This window comes from Somniosus microcephalus, chromosome 15, assembly GCF_052327205.1.
Source record: "Somniosus microcephalus isolate GS21.2 chromosome 15, FLI_Smic_1.0, whole genome shotgun sequence".
Classification (NCBI taxonomy): Eukaryota; Metazoa; Chordata; class Chondrichthyes; order Squaliformes; family Somniosidae; genus Somniosus; species Somniosus microcephalus.
In genome coordinates this window covers 101,342,703-101,358,032 of record NC_141001.1, presented here as the reverse complement: position 1 = coordinate 101,358,032, position 15,330 = coordinate 101,342,703, and the positions used below count along the sequence as shown (strand labels likewise).

The window sequence follows — 15,330 nt, the reverse complement described above, 5'->3', positions numbered from 1 at the left end:
TCCGAATGGCAGGCAGTGACTAGTGGGGTATCGCAGGGATCGGTGCTAAGACTCCAGCTATTCACAATATATATAAATGATCTAGACGAGGGAACTATTGACCGAGGGAATTGTTGACCATCTTCAAGAAAGGTGACAAGTCCGATTGCGGTAATTACAGAGGAGTTTCCCTGCTATCTGCCACAGGGAAAGTCATCGCAAGAATCCTCCTCAATCGCCTTCTCCCAGCGGCCGAAGAGCTCCTCCCAGAGTCGCAATGCGGATTCCGCCCACTAAGGGGCACAATGGACATGATCTTCACCGCACGTCAATTACAAGAGAAATGCAGGGAACAGCACCAACCACTGTACATGGCCTTCTTTGATCTCACAAAGGCCTTCGACACTGTCAACCGTGAGGGATTATGGAGTGTCCTCCTCAAATTCGGCTGCCCTCAAAAGTTTGTCACTATCCTCCGCCTGCTTCACGACAACATGCAAGCTGTGATCCTGACCAACGGTTCCACCACAGACCCAATTCACGTATGAACCGGGGTCAAGCAAGGCTGTGTCATCGCACCAACGCTCTTCTCAATCTTCCTTGCTGCAATGCTCCATCTCACCCTCAGTAAGCTCCCCACTGGAGTGAAGCTAATTTACAGAACAAACGGGAAACTGCTCAACTTCCGTCGCCTCCAGTCCAGATCCAAGGTCGTCCCATCCTCTGTCGTTGAATTACAGTATGCAGACGATGCTTGCGTCTGCGCTCACTCGGAGGTCAAACTCCAAACCATCATAAACACCTTCACCGAAGCATACAAGAGCATAGGCCTTACACTAAACATCCGTAAGACAAAGGTCCTATACCAACCTACCCCCACCACACAGTGCTGCCCCCCCGGTTATCAAAATCCACGACAAGGCCTTGGACAACGTGGACCACTTTCCATACCTCGGGAGCCTACTGTCAACAAGGGCAGACGTCGACGACGAATTCCAACACCGTCTTCAGTGTGCCAGTGCAGCCTTCGGTCACCTGAGGAAGAGAGTGTTTGAAGATCAGGACCTCAAACCCGGCACTAAGCTCATGGTCTACAGGGCAGCAGTGATACCTGCCCTGCTGTATGCCTCAGAGACATGGATCATGTACAGCAGGCACCTCAAAGCACCGGAGAGGTACCACCAATGCTGTCTCCGCAAGATCCTGCAAATCCATTGGCAGGATAGGCGCACCAACGTCAGTGTTCTTGCTCAGGCCAACATCCCCAGCATCGAAGCTCTGACCACGCTCAATCAGCTCCGATGGACGGGTCACATTGTCCGCATGCCCGATACGAGACTCCCAAAACAAGCGCTCTACTCGGAGCTCCGGCACGGCAAGAGAGCTCCAGGTGGGCAGAGGAAATGCTTCAAGGACACCCTCAAAGCCTCCTTGAAAAAGTGTAACATCCCCACCGACACCTGGGAATCCTTGGCCCAAGACTGCACAAAGTGGAGGAGAAGCATCCGGGAAGGCGCCGAACACCTTGAGTCTCTTCGCCGGGAACAAGCGGAAGCCAAGCACAGGCAGCGCAAGGAGCGCACGTCAACCCAAGCACCCCACCCACCCGCCCCTTCAACCACCGTCTGCCCCACCTGTGACAGAGACTGTAGGTCCCGCATTGGACTCATCAGTCACCTGCGAACTCATTTTTAATGTGGAAGCAAGTCATCCTCGGCTCTGAGGGACTGCCTAAGAGATCTAATATCTCAAGTTTGCAGATGACACAAAGCTGGGTGGGTGTGTGTGCGCTGTGAGGAAGATGCAGAGAAACTCCAGTATGATTTGGACAGGTTGGGTGATTATACTGCATTTGCCATGCATCTGCCCAATGTGGATAAATGCAAGGTTATCCACTTAGGTGGCAAAAACAGGAAGGCAGATTATTATCTGAATGGCAATAGATTGGGAAAAGGGGAAGTGTAACAAGACCTGGGTGTCCTTGTGCACCAGTCGCTGAAGGTAAGCATGCAGGTGCAGCAGGCTGGAATGACGTATGAGGAGAGATTGGGTCGATTAGGCTTATATTCACCAGAGTTTAGAAGAATGAGAGGGGATCTCATTGAAACTTATAAAATTCTAACAGGACTAGACAGACTAGATGCAGGAAGGCTGTTCCCGATGGCGGGCGAGTCTAGAACCAGGGGTCACAGTCTAAGGATAAGGGGTAAGCCATTTAGGACTGAGATGAGGAGGAATTTCTTCACCCAGAGAGTGGTGAACCTGTGGAATTCTCTACCACACAAGGCAGTTGAGGCCAATTCATTAAATATATTCAAGAAGGAGTTGGATATATTTCTTAAGGCTAAAGGGATCAAGGGATATAAAGAGAAAGCAGGGACAGAGTACTGAATTTGGATGATCAGCCATGATCTCATTAAATGGCGGAGCAGGCTCAAGGGACCGAATGGCCTACTCCGGCTCCTATCTTCTATGTTTCTATTGTGAAACTAAGAGGGAAATCTTACTGCCAGAAATATCACTGCGTAACAAATTGACACTCATGCACAATGCAATCTGCTCATGAGTTATAAGAAAGCTAAAAGGGAAATGTAAAACTGTTTTGTAAAGTACATAAAGGGGGGAAAAATTACAAAAATAAGATGTGTGTGTAAAAAAATCAGTAAAATGTTTTAAGGAAGCAATTCATATTTTCAATTTTAAACCAATTTTCACATCTCTTGCGCCGTTCACTTATCAAAGGGGCAGGTGGGCAATGTGTTCCTGGCCTCTGTCAGTGTTGCTGTTGAACTGGCCATTAGGAAATCTGCTACAGTAGCCTGAGATGACGTCTCCAATTTTCACTTCCTTCCTCTCTGAGACCAGTAGTTTGTTTGCCCGGGAGGAAGTTTGAGGGGACGGCAGGGATTAATTAGCGGTATCCTACCATTCCCTGATGACATAAAAATGATATACATTTTCAGATTTGTTTATCTGACAGGAGGTTGTTGTTACACACAGTTGCCATTTTTCATGTCCATATTCATTTGTATTATGTTGGGATACCTTTTTCCATTAGTGTAAGTCACACTAAATTGTACTTTCATCATGCACCGAATACAAAGGATTTAAACGGATTTGTAAAAACAAAAAAGGAGACACATTGCAAACTCATTTAAATAATGGAGCGGTGTTTATTTTTCACGATGAGATGCAGCACAGCGGGCTGCATTCTTAAACCAAAACAAGCGAGATGGTTATCCAATTTAAGAACGAAACTGATGAAATGGCAAGAAGAAATGCAGAAGCAGGTTTAGCCACTTTCCCACCAAAATTGCATTTAGTTCTTGTAGATCACACTTTGTACTTTATGGAATGTCATCTGAGGCACACGAAAGAAACACTTACATAGTCAATGTAATAAATACTGCTGCAATTAAACAAAATTACCTTTGGGCTTCCCAACCCGAGTCAATATATCCAGTCATTCATTCCCCTTTTATATATAATTTTCAACTGAAATACTACAATTAGCCTTCACAGTGGAGATTGGTTCTGTTTCTTTATTCATCGGTCCTTTGAACATAGGGTTATATTTTCCTTTTTGCATTAGGGATTAAATCATGGAATCTTACAGCACAGAAGGAGGCCATTTGGGCCATCATACCTGTGCCGGCTCACTGAAAGAGCTACCAATTAGTCACACTCCCCTGCTCTTTCTCCGTAGCCCTGTAAATTTTTCCTTTTGAAGTAGAGGTCCACTTGTAAAGTTTAATAACAACAACACTTTTTGGAGCCATTAAATAAACAAATGCACCATTTACAAGATGCACAGCAGAAACCCACCAAGGCTTCTTCGACAGCACCTCCCACACCCGCGACCAATACCACCTAGAAGGACAAGGGCAGCAGCCGCACGGGAACACCACCACCTCCAAGTTCCCCTCCAAGTCACACACCATCCTGACTTGGAGATGTATCGCTGTTCCTTCATCGTCACTGGGTCAAAATCCTGGAACTCCCTCCCTAACAGCACTGTCGGAGTACCTTCACCACACGGACTGCAGCGGTTCAAGGCGGCAGCTCACCACCACCTTCTCAAGGGCAATTAGGGATGGGCAATAAATGCTGGCCTCGCCAGCGACGCCCACATCCCATGAATGAATATACATAAAAAGTTCACAATTTCCAATTGAACCAAACAGTGCTGTGACTAACAGCCAACTGGGATCCTAATAATGGCATAATGATGGTATTTTAACAACAGATGGAGGATCCTTTGCATGCCAAACGGTTTATAGGCCAAATTAAAATTAAAATTCACCGTCACATTCCCCAGTTGCTCACGGGATTAGCCGAGCTACACAAACCAGCATGGTCCCAGGTTCAATCCTTGATGTGCGCAGAGTTAGGTGCACCAATGCCATAATTGGTCTCAGCAGCCCCTAGTTTGATGTCAGCCATTAAGTGTCAGTCATGGCTCAGTTGGTAGCACTCTCCTCTTTGGGGCAAAGGATTTGGGTTCAAGTCCCACTCCAGGGACTGGAGCACAAAATCTTGGCTGATACTTCAGTACAGTAACAAGGGAGCATTGCATTGTTGGAGGTGCCGTCTTTCAGATGAGACGTTAAACCGAGGCCCGAGGGCCCATCTGCCCTCTCAGCTGAATCTAAAAGATCCTATGGCACTATTTTGAAGAAGAGCAGGGGAGCTGTCCTGGGCCAATATTTAATCCCTCAACCAACATCACTAATACAGATGATCTGGTCATTATCACATTACTATTTGTGGGAGCTTGCCGTGTGCAAATTGGTTGTTGTGTTTCCTACATTACAACAGTGACTACACTTCAAAAGTACCTCGTTGGCCATAAATTGCCTTGGGATGTCCTGAGGTCATGAAAGGCATTATATAAATGCAAGTCTTTTTTTTTTAACCATCCAACAGCTTCAGCAGGTAGCACACTTGTGTGAATGTTGGTTGGGGTCCCAATCTGGCCCACATGTAGTTGACTAACCTGTCCACACTTCGTATTTAGACTCACATATGAACAATGGCTAATAGGGGGAAGGCCTGAGGACCATATGGAACCAAATCCCAACAAAGAGTCAACACTATCAGGACATCGAGAGGTAGTAAACTGGCGAAAACTTTTGTCGGGTAGATGCCAGTGTTGTAGCTATACTGGAACAGCTTGGGTAGAGGTACGGCTATATCTGGAGCACAGGTATTCAGCATTAGAGCTCTTCTACACTCCTCATTGAAGTAGGGTTAGACATCTGGCTTGATCGTGATGGAGGAGTGAGGGATATGCTAGGCCATGAGGTTACAGATAGTGATGGAATACAATTCTGCTGCCCCATCTGGTTACAGCACCTCATGGATGCCCAATTTTTAGCTGCTAGATCTGTTCTTAATCTATTCCATTTAGCATGGTGGCAGTGCCGCACAACATGATGGAGGGTGTCCTCTGTGAAGACGGGACCTGGTCTTCACAAGGACTGTGTGGTGGTCACTCCTATCAATACTGTCAAGAGACAGATGCATCTGCAACAGGTAGATTGCTGAGGATGAAGTCAAGTAGGTTATTCCCTCATGCTGGTTCTCTCACCTTCTGCCGCAGGCCCAATCTGGCAGCTGTGTCTTTCAAGACTTGGGCAGCTCAGTAAGTGGTGGTACTACTGAGCCTCTCTCGGTGATGCACATTTAAGTCCTCTGCCCAAGAGTACATTCTGTGCCCTTGCTACCCTCAGTGCTTCCTCCAACATAGAGGAGTACTGATCCATCATCTGATGGAGGGCGGTAGGTGGCAATCGGCAGGAGGTTTCCTTGCCCATTTTTGACCTGAAGATACGAGACTTCATGGGGTCTGGAGTCAACACTGATGACTCCGAGGGCCGCACCCATCCAACTGCATACCACTGTGCCCTCACCTCTGGTGTTAGTTGTGCAGGGACACATCAGAAAATTCTGTAAATTAATCATTAATGATGGTCAGGGTCTTGGATAAAGCAATATAGATCTTGAGGTCAGATAGTAACGAGACTGATGTCTTTAAAAGGAATATAGTTCTAGTTTTCTCTTCACAGCAATTAATATAAATTAACTTGTATTTGTTTGCAATCCTACAGGATTGATGGCATCACACTAGGTGATGCTTTGCAGTGTTTTCAGACTCGGCCTCGGACGGCGGAGACTTACTGCATTCTCTCATTTGATGAATAGCTGTCAAAGGTTTTTTGTTTTTGAGTTTCCATTCGTCATTTGTGTCCTTCAGTAAAACCACTGTCCTACACTTCAGATTAGATGTCAATCAGATGACCATTTCATAGAGTTCTCATTAGCTAAGGCTAAGTTTCTATAGTATAATTGGTTGCTACTATGCTATTCAAAAATCAGTGCTGCAAATCTAAAATCTCTTATTGTAATTACTAATGTAATATTAATGGAATTCCCTCCCCAAACTTCTTTGCCTCTCCCCCCGTCTCTATCTCTCGGCTTAAAACCTACCCCTTTGACCAAGCATTTATTCACCTGTCCTAATGTCTCCTTCTTTGGCTTGGTATCAATTTTTGTTTTATAACGCTCCTGTGTGAAGCACCTTGGGACGTTTTATTATGTCAAAGATGCTATTTATATGCAAGTAGTTGTCGTGAATGTCTTTGAAAATGATAAACAGTGAGTATTATTGCACAATAAGGAAAGCATTTTCATCAGGACCATCAGGTTTTGTTGCTGTACAGCTTTGCTGACAAGTTATGCAGTTTGATTCTGTGGACACAGTGGGCTGTATCCATTCCCAGGCAGCTCTGCTCAGCACGGAGGTAGTGGCATTCAGTCGAGCTCGCTGCAAGCACCATCAGCAGGATTCTCTTGGCTGCTTTCGAGCTTTGAGACCTTGAAGAGGGGAGGGAAAATTGAAATGACATATGAATGAATAAATGAAAACCCTTCAAATATGTAAAGCTAAAATATGGGATGCATGATCCATATCAAAATCGTTGCATTTATAAAGATACACTTTTAAATGATCTTGAAAGATTTCAGCTGGCGAGATTGCACATCTCTTCTGAACTACAGCCTTAGGGGAAACAAGAATTTTCATTGGGAAATACTGATTAGTACTCCAGAGTTAGATTTAGCTACATGTTGTACAGGTCGATAGCATTTCTATTATACTTGGGATGCAAGCAGATATAACAATGCAGCCTGCCAACTCAATAAATGGTTTGTGGGGGCGGGGGGGGGGGGGACTGAGGTCCTGCCAGATGTAACTGGTGTATGAAATCAGTGCTACATCATATGCAAAAGAGATGTGAAAAGACATCTGCAATACGAAGGTCATCCAGAGGCCACCTATAATTATTCACTGTAGGTCATATTTTTATTCAGTGATCTACCCTCAGCCTTGATGACCGATGGCAAAATGCTTGGAAGAACTGTGACATATGGCATGGATTCCTTATAGAGGACCCCACAGTACAACCTGAAGGATCAAACCTTCCTTGCAAAAGGTGGACAACCATCAACCGCCTCAGAACCGATCATGGTAGATGCTGCCGCCTTCTCCATAGATGGAAGACTAAAGCATCCCCATCATGTGACTGCGGAGCTCCTCATCAGATCCTGGAGCACATCACTGAGCACTGCCCACAAAGGAAATTCGCAGGCAGCCTACAAAATATCCACGCCGTTACACCGGAAGCTTTGGCCTGGATATCTGACTTCGATATTGGCATTTGATTTGCTTTGCTGCTACCGTACAAAAGAAGATCATAGATGATATACATTGAGAAGATAATAATGCAGATGTTTCACTTGGATGCCAAGACATTATGTACTGCAGAACAACTTTTCTTTTTAAAAAAGGTCAAGAACTAAACACCCGGGTGCACAGTCAGATCAGTGCACCAACTCTACCCTCACTTTCATTCAATACATCAGACTGTTGAAGGTTCAATAAAATTCAAACCGAATAAAACTGGGCACTTATTGAACAGTTCACTCAGAAAGACAACAAGAGAGCTAGTGTGAAAAATGGATCATCCTGATGCAGGAGAATGCCTTCAGCTTTGGTGTGAAGGTGAAGGGTGGTCCAAGGCAACTGAACTCCAATTTCTTTCCACCTCTGTCGTCAAATGACTGGCCTGCAATGTGCAATCTCCCACCACCACACAGGTAGGATCAAGAGTTCAGCACAGGAAATCAGGGAACTATATCTGCATCTTAGCATTCTGTGGCTCTGTAACTCCAATACACGGCATTATTCGGACTCCTGAAAGAAAGTGTTCTAGCCCATTATATCATCCAGCCTTTCCTATCTAAAATCATTTTATTAGTTAATTTACAACATTCTCTTTTTTTGTTTTTACTAGTGCTGCCAATGCTTTTCTTTTGCCTCCAGAGTCCTTTATGTGGCATTTCATTTAATTACATCGTAAAGCTGAGAAATTGTTGCTGTGATGATTACCCCAACCCTGGCTCAACAATAGGACTTAAAGGTTACCATTTTAAGAGAGAGGGGGGAACAAAAATGGAAGAATTAACCCATTGTGCTCCACTGACTGCAAATGGCCACCAGGACACAAGCCTACAACAATGGCATAACCTCAGCAGCAAATTCCGCACATCGAAAATGCCCATTTCGGGTAAAAGTTGCTTCCCTGTACCCACGAGGGAAAAGACAAACGAGGTTTGGCTCACATACACCCACTATCCCCATCACAATTATGTCCATTATTTCTCACCTATTGTTTTTCCCCCATTGGCATCTGAGGACGTGAATTCTTTGTGGCATCGTAAATGTGAGGATTTCCTCTCGAAAGCAACGTGTTTATGATGCCACTATGCATTAATTTGGAACTTATTTTTGAAGATTTCCTCGGATTGCAAAATCCTAGCTGGAAATATTCAAGAGGAAATCTTCACAAATGGCATCAGTGTAGTTAGCCAGAGGAATTCTCCACCTCCCCCTCAATGACTAATTGTCTAAGAGCTGAAGCAAAATCACTTTGATCATTCAAGAGGAGTCTTGGGCCTACTGGATCCCAAAGCCTTACCTGGTTATCTATACACCTGAACTGCCAAGACCAAGTAGTATTGTACAGAAATGGTCGAAGATCAAACCGATTGTCGTCAGGACTATAGTTTTCTGCATGGTATGCAGGAGTCAGCGTAGTCATCTTGTGCCGGTTAATTGAATACATCCGGAAGAAATGCTTTACTTTCTCAGCCACCTTGAAACAAATTAGAATTGCACGTTTACTTCAAAAACCTATGAATAGCCATGATGTGCTCTTAAATGCTTTTTCAAGGTTCAGTTTAGCTCAGAATTGCGAGGGTAGATTTCTACTCCACAGGAAATCATAGAAACATAGAAGATAGGAGCAGGAGTAGGCCATTCGGCCCCTCGAGCCTGCTCCGCCATTCAATGAGATCATGGCTGATCATCCAAATTCAGTACCCTGTCCCTGCCTTCTCCCCATATCCCTTGATCCCTTTAGCCTTAAGAAATATATCTAACTCCTTCTTGAATATACTTAATGAATTGGCCTCCACTGCCTTCTGTGGTAGAGAATTCCACAGGTTCACCACTCTCTGGGTGAAGAAATTCCTCCTTATCTCTGTCCTAAATGGCTTACCCCTTATCCTTAGACTGTGGCCCCTGGTTCTGGACTCCCCGGCCATCGGGAACATCCTTCCTGCATCTAGTCTGTCCAGTCCTGTTAGAATTTTATAAGTTTCAATGAGATCCCCTCTCATTCTTCTAAACTCCAGCGAGTACAAGCCCAATCGACCCAATCTCTCCTCATACATCATTCCTGCCATCCCAGGTATCTGCTTGCATTTGGTTACGTTCTATTAAGTGAAAAGAAACTTTAAGGGTTAAGATCGTGAATGGGAAATACTTAGCCATCAGTCTGACTGAAAAGTCATGATCTTAAAACAATCCTCTTTAATGAACTTCCCAGTGAAGCCCAATATATGTCGTTCAAATCATCAGTTAAACAGTGGAATAAACATACTTCAGACATCACCCAAGAGGATGGCCTTTGAATTCATCCATTTAAATGCAGTAGAGGGAGAGGGAGACAGGGAGAGGGACAGTGTTACTGTCACAAATTTGTGGCATATTCTAGAGGCAAACCCTCAACACGCCACCATCAGCCTGCTTATCGAGGTGAGGCAGCCCCAATATGAGAGATTGAGTAGATTGGGCCGATACTCTCTGGAGTTTAGAAGAATGAGAGGTGATCTCACTGAAACATACAAGATTCTGAAGGGGATTGACAGGGTAGATGCCGAGAGGTTGTTTCCCCTGGCTGGAGTGTCTAGAACTAGGATAAGGGGTAGGCCATTTAAGACTGAGATGAGGAGGAATTTCTTCACCCAGAGGGTTGTGAATCTTTGGAATTCTCTGCCCCAGAGGGCTGTGAATGCTGAGTCTTTGAGTATATTCAAGGCTGAGATAGATAGATTTTTGGACTCTAGGGGAATCGAGGGATATGGAGATCAGGCAGGAAGGTGGAGTTGAGGTCGATGATCAGTCACAATCTTATTGAATGGCGGAGCAGGTTCGAGGGGCCGTATGGCCTACTCCTGCATTATTTATTATGTTCTAATACTGCAGGCCTACCAGTGATGCACAGAAAATGGACTTGGAACTTGTGCTCCTTAAGACCGTACTTTAATCTTTGATATCAAATGTAACTCTGGGCCTCCACTTAGTAACAGTATCTAACAGCTAATGCTGAGAAATTGGGAAGCATCCAATCCAGGTTTGTGTTATACGTATAAGGATTTAACTTCTGTTGATTGTCTTCAAGACTCAGTTTGCCTTTACTGTAATCACTGATATTTAACCCTATGATGCAATTGTCGGTACTATATCTGTGTCTGCCCTGATGTTGGATGTCTCTGGCAAGGAAGAGTTAAGTTGTACTTGACTCAGTGTTGTACTGTGGTCCTGTGCTGACTGAACTGGTCAATAACCAAATATCTTTTGGACTCAAGTTACGTAGTAGTTCAAAGTAAGCCAATTTAAGCATCATGTACAAAATCATAGCTATAAAGATCCCAATCTAATTCTTGGATGTGTGCGCATTAGTTGGGGGTGGGACGAAGATTTGTCTGGCACCCTTTCACTTATACAGGTTACACAGTGGGATTCTTCCAATACAATTTTCAGACTCACTGGGGGTACCGTCAATATTCCCTCTAAGCTGCGCGGCCGCGCAGCAATGGGAAAAATCCCGCGCAGGCAGCTCAGCGGCTTCTCCACTGTAAATACCGCGCATGCGCGGAAATTTAAAGGGACCACCCACTAAAAGAAACAGGTCGCGCAGAACAAAGTGCAGTTTACAGGGATCATTGGGTACTGTGCAGGATTAACATCGTAAATTCTACAAAACTAACAACTTTTAAGTAACAATCTTGTGGCTAAATCTGAAAATGAATCTAAAAGGTGCTTGCAAATGTCTTCACACACCATCCAGTTCTATCTAAATCGAAGATAGAGGATTTGGTAATGGCGCACACACCCAAATAACATGAAAAATACATCCTGAATAATTTAGTAGAGACTTTCTTTGCTCAATGATTTTTCCTATGTGCCTGTTAGTTCTAATAAACAGCTTGTAGAGTTACTGCTAAATTACACTCACCTGTCGAGGAGTGCAGATGCTTTTCCACATGTAGACTAATTTGCAGAACATGCTGTAAGGGCCACACTTTGCAATCTTCCTTAGTTTCCCATAGATCGACAGTTCCGCATATGTCATCCCCATATCGGCCTGTGCGGAAATGATTGTTGCATTGAAGCAATTTGCATTATGTTGAAGTGAAGTCCAACCAGTCTAGAATTGTGAATCCAGGGCAGCTCTTCCATGACAGCTGCGATACAATGGACCACACCATCTGCCATTTGGAACTACAGTCTCACAAACAATAAGCACATTCATTGCAGCTCTTGTGTATACAGTAAGAGTGTTTTGTGGCGGAACCACCAGAGGATTAATGACAATTGCATATAATTCCTTTTACAGCAATGTAGTACAGCTGGGGGCTGCACCTTTAATGTATCTGTTAACTGTACTAGGGCTTCTTTCCTGTACTCCGCGTGATGACGTCATGCCGTCCGTCACGTGATCTCTCAACGGCGGGAAGAACGTGATGACGTCATAGCTCGGAACCTTTTAGCAGTAGAGCTCGGAACCTTCTAGCAGTTGAGCTCGGAACCTGCTAGCAGTTGAGCTCGGAACCTGCTAGCAGTTGAGCTCGGAACCTTCTAGCAGTTTCCAGAGAGGCTTTCAAGCAGACCAGACCTATTTGCATTGTATCCTACAGTTTCCTGTACAGCTTCGTTTGTTCATTAAATTTTATTGTTTTTGATTTTCTGAGTCGATCTCAATTCTTCGGCTAGGAACCCCAGTTCCTACAGTTTACTAATTTATAGCCTGGGGGGTTTTAATTCTTTGAAGGGGACAGGACAAGTTGAGAAGGCTGTTAAAAAGACATACGGGATCCTTGGGTTTATAAATAGAGACAGAGTACAAAAGCAAGAAACCTTTATAAAATACTGGATAGGCCTCAGCTGGAGTATTGTGTCCAATTCTGGGCACCAGACTTTAGGAAGAATATCAAGGCCTTTGAATATTTCCCAGACTGATACCAGGGAGGAAAGACTTCAGTTACGTGGAGAGACTCGAGAAACTGAAGTTGTTCTCCTTAAAGCAGAGAAGGTTAAGGGGAGATTTGATAGTGGTGTTCAAAATCATGAAGGGTTCTGATAGAGGAAATAATGGGAAACTGTTTCCAGTGGAAGAAGGGTCAGTAACCAGAGGACACAGATTTAAGGTCATTGGCAAAATAATTAGAGGCGAACGTGATGAAAAAAATTTATGCAGCGAGTTGTGATGATCTGGAATGCGCTGCCTGAAAGGGCGGTGGAAGTAGATTCAATAATAACTCACAAAAGGGAATTGGATAAATACTTGATAAGGGAAAACTTGCTGGGCTGTGGGGAAAGAGCAGGGGAGTGAGACTAATTGGAGAGCTCTTTCATAGAGCACTGTGGTTAGCCCTTTCATAGAGCACTGTGGGAGTGCCTTCACCACACGGACTGCAGCGGTTCAAGAAGGCGGCTCACCACCACCTTCTCAAGGGCAACTAGGGATGGGCAGTAAATGCTGGCCTTGCCTGCGACGCCCACATCCCATAAACAAATTAAAAAAAAAACACCAGCACGATGGGGGCGAATGGCCTCCCTTCTGTGCTCCATCATTCTGTGCTTCTATAGTTCCTGTACAGTTTACACTTTTTCTGGCTTCAACACTCAACTTCAATGCTGTCCCTTTCTTGTATACAGCAAGGATCAAAGCATCAGCAAATCGTACAACAGATCAGAAGTTATCCTGTCATCACCAAATTAGCAACGAGTACCTCGTCAGTCTGCGATATTTGTCCTTCTGCCAGTGGCTCCAGCTCAGCAGTTGGTGGAGCGGACATAATGCTGTAAACAGAGCAACACCAGTGGTACCTTAGTAATCGACAGTGTAAAGAACCAAAGCATTTCCCACGTCACCTTCTTGGGCCTGAGGCAGGCCCACACCACATTCTGAATGTAAACTGAAACAATGACCCTTGCAACAGAATAGGTGTACAAACCTACCTGCGGAGTGCTGTGAGCTGAAAGTTTTCGATACAGTACTGTATAAAGTTCCTTAGATCAGTCTTGCTGATGCCACCGATTGGATTGATATCCGCACTGGAGCAATCGTATTTGGTCATGTATCCTCGAAGACTGAAACAGATCGGTTTTCTAGGGTTAGGAAATCTGTCAACCCAGCCAATGTCATAAAGATTTCTTCACAGACCACTTGAACTGCTGGAGGGACCATGCAGCCTTTTTGAACTTTGTTGGAATTTTTCCCATCCCCACTCCGAGCCAAAAAGCTCTCGATTTCCAAGCTCATGTTATTTCACACTTGGCACACAAAGGCATGTTTTCACATAGGCCCAGAGAGCTTATTTCCAAAAGTCATCCTCGGTTCCGAGGGACTGCCTAAGAAGAGAAGATTTCCAAATGCTGAGAGGAAATGTTTTGCTCCAGCAAGGATCCCCAAACAAGTGGTCTGGCAGAGAAGGAAACTCATTACAAGCTCAGTTTACATAGGATTACATGGGATATATGGCGCAGAAACAGGCCATTCGGCCCAACCAGTCCATGCCGGCGTTTATGCTCCATTCGAGCCTCCTCCCGTCTTTCCTCATCTAAATCTATCAGCATAACCCTCTATTCCCGTCTCCAGCATACGCTTATCTAGCCTCCCTTTAAATGCATCCATACTATTCGCTTCAACCACTTCCTGTGGTAGCGAGTTCCACATTCTCACCACTCTCTGGGTAAAGAAATTACCACCCTCTGGGTAAACTATGGTAAATGTTGACACAAAAGTATAACCAAAATGGTGATGATAGGAAGTAGGTTTGAGGACAGCCACTACGTGCCCTCCACAAGATTTTTTAGTAATATATAGAAAACATAACACGCATATAGAAACTGAAACAATTATATAGAATGTACAGCACAGGAACAGGGCATTTGGCCCACACTCCACAGGAGCCGCCCCCCCCCCCCCCACCCCTCTTCATCTACACCCTCCCATCAACATAACCCTTTATTCTTTCCTCCCTCATGTGCTTATCTAGCTTCCCCTTAAATGCATCTATGCTATTTGCCTCAACTACTCACTGATGCCACCATACATCCAGCAGCTTTGACACTCAACCCCACGACCACAAATTTGCATCAACCACTTGGCCATTAATTGTCCCATCATAGGACACTTCTTCACTGCATATTTCTCTGTTGCAGTTATCTTGCCTTTTAAACCCAAAATAAATCCCTAATAAATGAAGTGAGCAACCTGTAACTTTGCAGTTCTTAATGTTCCATTTGGTTTTATTAATTATTCCCATGTTTGAGTAATCACTTTCATAAACACTTCTTATTGCCAGACAATGGCCTTGGTTTCAATTATTCTGTTTGCCTGAAGCCAACTTTGAAAAAGGTCAAAAGGTAAAGGTACGCATCTGCACAAAAGAAGTCGCAGACTGCAAGAGACAACATAGACTGCTGACTGGTCATCCTGATGGTCAGAAGTCAGGTGAAACCCCTTGAATTCAGATCTGACAGGGCTCAGTTTTGTTTGCAGTCAGCTGCTGTTGTGTGTAGTACTGCGGAGAGCAGCTGGTCACCGGCAGCTCTCAGCTGTTTCCTTGTTTTGGGTTGTGCGTGCCATCTGACCTCCGATTCCATCCCCCCTCCCTGGCCACTGTGAGGTTGAACCAGACTGTTTGCGACCCCAGCCT

General features: G+C 44.7%; 1 protein-coding gene across 1 annotated transcript in view; it reads right to left on the bottom strand.

The window, feature by feature from the left end:
• Positions 1 to 3,128: 3,128 nt before the first annotated feature.
• The window catches only part of nadsyn1 (NAD synthetase 1), a 76,904-nt gene continuing 64,702 nt past the window's right edge, over positions 3,129 to 15,330 (bottom strand). The window contains exons 17-21 of the mRNA XM_086008185.1: positions 13,628 to 13,759; positions 13,399 to 13,468; positions 11,622 to 11,750; positions 9,018 to 9,194; positions 3,129 to 6,855 (exon numbers count right to left, since the gene is read on the bottom strand). Of these exons, the coding sequence (XP_085864311.1) occupies positions 6,793 to 6,855; positions 9,018 to 9,194; positions 11,622 to 11,750; positions 13,399 to 13,468; positions 13,628 to 13,759 (571 nt within the window). The 3' untranslated portion in view covers positions 3,129 to 6,792. The remainder of the gene's footprint in view (positions 6,856 to 9,017; positions 9,195 to 11,621; positions 11,751 to 13,398; positions 13,469 to 13,627; positions 13,760 to 15,330) is intronic.